Here is a 6,512-nt window from a genome sequence, read left to right on the forward strand (position 1 = left end):
GTCATCAGTCTCACTCACACCTGAGTCTCACTCATCAGTCTCACACCTGAGTCTCACTCATCAGTCTGACTCACACCTGAGTCTCACTCAGCAGTCTCACTCACACCTGAGTCTCACTCAGCAGTCTCACTCACACCTGAGTCTCACTCCTCATCAGTCTCACTCACACCCCACCCGGGCTGTTTTCCTTAGTGGGAAAAGGAGGTTCCTGTTCATTGGTTTTCTTCCTCCACTAAAGCTGTTGGTTGTTACTTCTGAATGTAATATAAAAATATTTTGCCCTGCTCCTACTCAAAATATGTTCAGTCAAATAAAAATAAAACATGTTATTATGGGACAAATGGCAAGGCTGCACATTAAAACCCAGAAAAGGAAAATCTCGCCCTGAGGACTTGTCATCTGCATCAGAGACTGCCATGTGCTTCTCCTCCAGGCTGGCTCCTCTACCTCAGGGTGTGTGGTCTTTCTATGGAACCCGAAGCCCAGCGAGGCGGCTGCCTTGTCCCGGGTTTCACAGGGTCCTCACTGGTTATGCTCCTGTCATGCCATCCTTGACCGCAAAAAATAAACTTAGCAGAAGAGAGAAACTTTAAGTGATGTAAATCCTACCATGGAACCTATGGAATTTTACGGAGAAATAGTACCTTGACAATAGATGCCCACCGTTCCTTTTATTGGAAAAGCCAATTCACCTAACTACGTTGACACTGCTTCCCTTTCCATGTGGTCGAGATGTAAGAAAATGACTCCTTGAAGCATGACTGTCAGTGTGCGTCAGTGTATGGGGGACTGGCAGAGTCTGAGTGGTCAAGAACCCGGGAGCATGAGAAAGGGAACGTGAGTTACCTGCAGAAGGGGTTCGTCCTGCACCCACATGCAGTAGAAGAGCCCCTTCCAGATTTTTAGAAGTTCTTCCTGACTGAAACCTCCTGGAAGGCAAAACAGCACAAACATCTTACCTTAGAGTCTAAGCACTTCCTTGCTTGAAGTGGAGAAAGTGGGGAAGTACACCACATACATTTTAACTCTTTCATTTGCAAATGTCTTTTTAAAAATGGAAGCAAACATTTCCTTATTGTTACAAAAGAAACATGAATAAATGACTACCATACCTGCGGCTTTATCAGCGATAGGGCAGGGTGGCAGTGGTGGCCCGGCCTCAGTATGAGGAAGCAAATGTCATCATAACATGAAATTCACCAACAAAGTGCCCACTTATGAAATCAGTTCTCTGTCAAGGCCCTCCCCGCTCCCCACGTGCAGCCAGCCCGCACACCAACATTTTCGCTGGTCTTGTGAAGTAAAACGGCAAATCTTACAGGAGAGGCAGTACTTGTTCAAGTCATCACAAAACCAACAACGGGCAGCCTCAATCCCAAGAACAGAAAACCAGGCAGGCTGAGGACACGGGAGCTCTACAGGAGACATCTGAAAGTCAATGGCCTAAGAAAGGGCCTGGGGACTCTGACACTGCTTTGGAACATTGTTGCAAAAATGACCCTTTAAAGGATCCTAGTGGGAGGTCCAAGTGGCTGTCTCCCAGTCACCCTCCCTGTAGTGCTGTCATTTACTGTGGCATCACCAGGGTGGGCTTAGTTCTTAGCTACTCTGTGCTCTCTGGCTGCCTTCATGATCTATGACTAAGTGACCAAGTCTCCTTCAGCCTTAGATCTCCCGAGTAGATCCCCGGTGTCATAAAATATTCACCGATTGACATAAAGACTCACAAAATGATATGGCAGGTATACTCTTGGAGTTTCCAAGCCTATGGACCATGAAGTTAGAACAAACAGAATCCTCAAGTCTTGATGCGTGTTACAAATGGTCTTTATTAATGTTTTACTAGAAGGTACTAAGAGAGCTCTTTTGGAGCGACAAAGTGGTATAAACTAGATGAATGCAAACAAACAAATACTTAGGATCAACGTGATCTTCAATACTCCAAAAGCTGCTTAAAAAGTGACAAAAAGACCTTTTTTGATAGACCACAGTTTATTTAGTGTCTTCAGAGTGTGTTTACCTTAATTTACAGGTATTGATTTCCACTTTACCAAGGGGCGTTCTCCCATCAACAATATTATAATGGTACATTTTGATTCTTTTTTTTTTTTTTTGAGACGGAGTCTTGCTCTGTCACCCAGGCTGGAGTGCAGTGGCACGATCTCGGCTCACGACAATCCCTGCCTCAGCCTCCCAAGGAGCTGGGATTACAGGTGTGCGCCACCATGCCTGGCTAATTTTTTCTATTTTTAGTAGAGATGGGGCTTCACCATGTTGGCCAGGCTGGTCTTGAACTCTTGACCTCAGGTGATCTGCCCACCTTGGTCTCCCAGTGCTGGGATCACTGGTGTGAGCCATGGTGCCCAGCCGACATTTTGATTCTTTTGTGATAGCTTTGCATGTAAAACCAAGATATCAGGAACTAACTTAAAACTAGTTTATTAAAGTATATTTCCTTTCAGAGTTGAAGAGATGATGTACCACTGGTTCTCTTGCCCTCTTGTGATGAACAAGGCATGCCTGGGGGTCCTCACATGGATAATGTAAGTATGGTATGAGTAATAAAACCCACTAGAGCTGAGCCAACCGCAGTCATGAGCACAGCAATTTTTTTTGTCACAGTGACCTGCACTTATATTTAATCATGTTCAAAGACCACACATATCCCCAGTGAATTAAAGGCTTTGGGCAAGAAACATAAATGGCGGCTAAAACATGGGATGAAAAGACACATCCACATGTGGCAGCTCACTTGAGCTAAGGAGTCTGAGACCAGCCTGGGCAACATGGCAAAACCCAGTCTCTGTAACACTGTATTCCAGCCTGGGTGACAGAACAAGACACTTTCTTAAACGTACACACACACACACACGCCCCCCCAACAAACAAATCCAAAAAATTAGCAGGGCATGGTGGCATGTGCCTGTAGTCCCAAGTGCTCAGGTGGCTTAGGCGGGAGGATAGCTTGAGCCCAGGAATTTGAGGCTGCAGTGAGCTATAATCATGCTACTGCACTCCAACCTGGGCAACAGAGCAACTCTGTCTAACAAACAAACAAACAAACAAACAAAACTGAAAATTGAGAAACCTGAAAATGGATGTGTGAGACAATCAACACTCAAACCTCCAAACCCACTGACCAATCACTAACACACACAGGCAACCATTCATTCGGTACCAGAGGTGATGGCAACAGGGAGAATGAGACACCCACCTCGTGAAATATTCTTGCAAAAACAAAAGCAAAAACAAAACAAAACAAAACAAAACAAAACAAAAAACACAAAAAAACAAAACAAAAACAAACAAACAAAAAAAACCCAAATGCGTCAAATCTTAACTATTAATATAGTTGACAGGAAATCCAGGAAACAGAGGAACATGTTAAGTGAGACAACAGGATGCAGACACCCAAACCCCAAATATGTGAAACGCTACAAGAAATGTGATCCATGTCCTCCAACAAATAAACTGTACAGAAAAAAAAGATGGGTAAGAACTAATAGAATTTAAGAGTCTTAGCAGACACATTAACCAAATGCAATGGGTGGTCCTCATTTGGATTGGCCACAAAAAGCATTTATGAGATGATGAGAAAAACTAAACAGATTGGATGTTTCATGCTATCAAGGATTTTTTTTTTTTTAAGGTGTAATAATGGTACTGTGGCTATGTTAAATAAAGGATCCTTATACTATAGAGATACATACATACTGAGGACATCTGGAAATGTAATGAGATGACTGGGATTTGGTTCACACGAACCTACGGGGAAGGAAGAAGTGGGCAGATGAGACAAACTGGCCAGGTCCTGATAAAAGCAGAGGCAGAGCAGTGGGTGTGCTTTTTATGTATTTGAAATATTCCTTAATAAAAAGAAGAAACAAAAGGAGTGCATGAGATTACCAAAGCGACACCATGGCTGTCTTCTTTTTATTTAAAAACTCTGCCTAGTAGGATGTGTGGGGTCCCAGGGACAGACCCCTCATGAATGGCTTGGTGCCATTCTCCTGGGATTGAGTGCCACTCCCAGTTCCTGTGGAATTGGAATGTTAAAGAGCCTGGCACCTTCCTCCTCCATTACTCCCTGTCTTGCTATGTGACATGGCAACTGTCCTCCCCTCCAGCCAACATTGGACGCTCCCTGAGGTCCTCACCAGAAGCAAATGCTGGAGCCATGTTCATACAGCCTGCAGAGCCCCAAGCCAAAAAAACCTCTTACTGTCAGGTATTCCTTTATAGCAATGCAACAGACTAAGACAATGACGTCACTGGAAAGGCAGCAGCGTTAATCAACTTAAAAACAAAAAGAGGATTTAAAGGACACAGGTTACTGTGTGGGGTCAGGCGCGGGGCAGTCCTTGTCCTTGCTGGGCAGCTACATGGTGATTCCCCTCCAAGGTTCCCCACCTTCAAGCAGGGCAAAGAGGGACCCTGTGGTCTGGGTGGGGCTTATCCCACATGAAGGGGAGGCAGCTTTAGCCAATTCAACAGAATTCTCTTGGCCATAGAACAGGTTCAAGAAAAGCCAAGCGACCCTCTACAGATACAGATCCTCTTGCTCAGGCCTGAGGAGTCTCTAGCTCTCTCCTACTGCACCTGAAGAGAACACAGGGTTTGCACCTGCTCCCAGACACCGGGTAACATAAGTGGAGCCCATCTGAGAATGGAGACAATCTTGGGGCAGCAGAGGTTGCAGTGGAGAAAAACAAGATTTTGGCACCAGCAGTTGAGCTCCTCCACAAAGCTGTGCTTCACTTTCCCCCTTAAAACTAGTGTGGCGTAAATGTGCTGTCGAGTTGCAACTGAGAGTCCTAACTGGTAAAAACACGTGTTTACCGCAAAGAACCTTACCACCATCAAAGTGCTATCATCACAAGCCTGGCTTCCTCCCTGCCCCCGAACCCCAGGCTCCTACCCAGAGGGACTGACGCCACTGTCTGATGTGCGTCTTTCCAGATCTTTCCTGTGCGTTTCTTTACAACACAGTTACAGTTGTGTGTGTGACCTAAATGGCATAATATTCTGTATTCTGGTCTTCCTCACTTAAAAACAGCATATTTCTCTCCAGATGGTCTTGGGAGTATACCACTGGGTCAAGCCAACGGTAAGTGATGATGCGATCTGCCCACGATCTACTGTGGACAGCCCACACCTATGACAGGCAAAGGCACAATATGATGTGCTACAGAGGTGTTCAAAATGGAAAACAGTAGATTCTGACAGAGCGACAACAGAGCCTGGACAGTAGGTAGCAAAGCGGGCTGGGTGAGTGATATGGTTTGGCTGTGTCCCCACCCAAATCTCACCTTGAATTGTAATAATCCTCACAAAACCGGGAGGGACCGGTGGGACGTAACTGAATCATGGGGGCAGGTTTTTCTCATGCTGTTCTACAGATAGTGAATAGGCCTCATGAGAGCTAACAACAGGTTTCTTTTTGTTTTTTTTTTTTTTGAGATGGAGTCTCACTCTGTCACCAGGCTGGAGTGCAGTGGTGCAATCTCAGTTCACTGAAACCACAGCCTCCCAGGTTCAGGTGATTCTCCTGCCTCAGCCTCCTGAGCAGCTGGGACTACAGGCTCGCACGACCACGCCCAGCTGATTTTTATACTTTTAGTAGAGACGAGGTTTCACCATGTTGGCCAGGATGGTCTAGATCTCTTGAACTCGTGATCCACCCGCCTCGGCCTCCTAAAGTGCTGGGATTACAGGTGTGTGCCACTGCACCCAGCCAAGATCTAATGGTTTTATAAAGGGGAGTTCTCCTGCACATGCCCTCTTCCTTGCTACCATGCAAGACATGCCTCTGCTTTATTTCTCTCTTGCCCTCTGCCATGACTGTGAGGCCTCCCCAGCCATGTGGAACTGTGAGTCCATTAAACCTCTTCACTTTATAAATTACCCAGTTTCAGGTATGTCTTTATTAGCAGCATGAGAACAGACTAACACAATGAGAAAAGATATCTTGATTTTCTCTTTTCCAGGAGGCAACAGAACAGCACTGAAACAAACTTTGGCGTAGGCCCCAGCTTCCTACTGTCAAGGGCCCAGTGGCCGAAAACTGTCAACTGACTTTCGAGCCTCAGTTCTATCACCTATACTATACAAAAGATTGATAGTTAGGGTCACACCCAAGATGTGAAACACTAAGAATAAGGCACTATTCAGTTGGTCAGCTATTACAATGATAATAGTCTCACTCTCTCTTCCCAGAGTCCAGTTACATGCTGTTCCCTTTTAAAACACCTATTTTCCATATGTCTGTGTGTGTGTGTGTTCACCTAGGAATTTAACAAGCCAACAATTTTTGAAGTATTCAAAGTAAAAGAGAGAAATGTTTATTACTGAATAACTTTCAAAACTCTGAAAAGTGAAGTACATTATCTGAAGCAGTTTGGTTCCACCGCTCGTCTGTCTTCTTGAGGCTAAATTTCTTAAACTTAATACAACTATGTTTTTACAACAATACAATATAGATTTAGATATTTCTTTTTTTTTTTTTTTTTTTT

The 6,512-nt window shown here is 44.7% G+C and overlaps 1 protein-coding gene across 1 annotated transcript in view; it reads right to left on the reverse strand.

Moving 5' to 3' along the window:
- RRP1B (ribosomal RNA processing 1B) overlaps positions 1 to 6,512 on the reverse strand; it is a 40,847-nt gene that overhangs the window by 29,979 nt on the left and 4,356 nt on the right. Inside the window, exon 2 of the mRNA XM_017538553.2 lies at positions 847 to 929. Coding sequence (XP_017394042.1) covers positions 847 to 929 — 83 coding nt within the window. The remainder of the gene's footprint in view (positions 1 to 846; positions 930 to 6,512) is intronic.

The sequence above is a fragment of the Cebus imitator genome, unplaced genomic scaffold (genome assembly GCF_001604975.1).
Source record: "Cebus imitator isolate Cc_AM_T3 unplaced genomic scaffold, Cebus_imitator-1.0 Scaffold112, whole genome shotgun sequence".
Classification (NCBI taxonomy): domain Eukaryota; kingdom Metazoa; phylum Chordata; class Mammalia; order Primates; family Cebidae; genus Cebus; species Cebus imitator.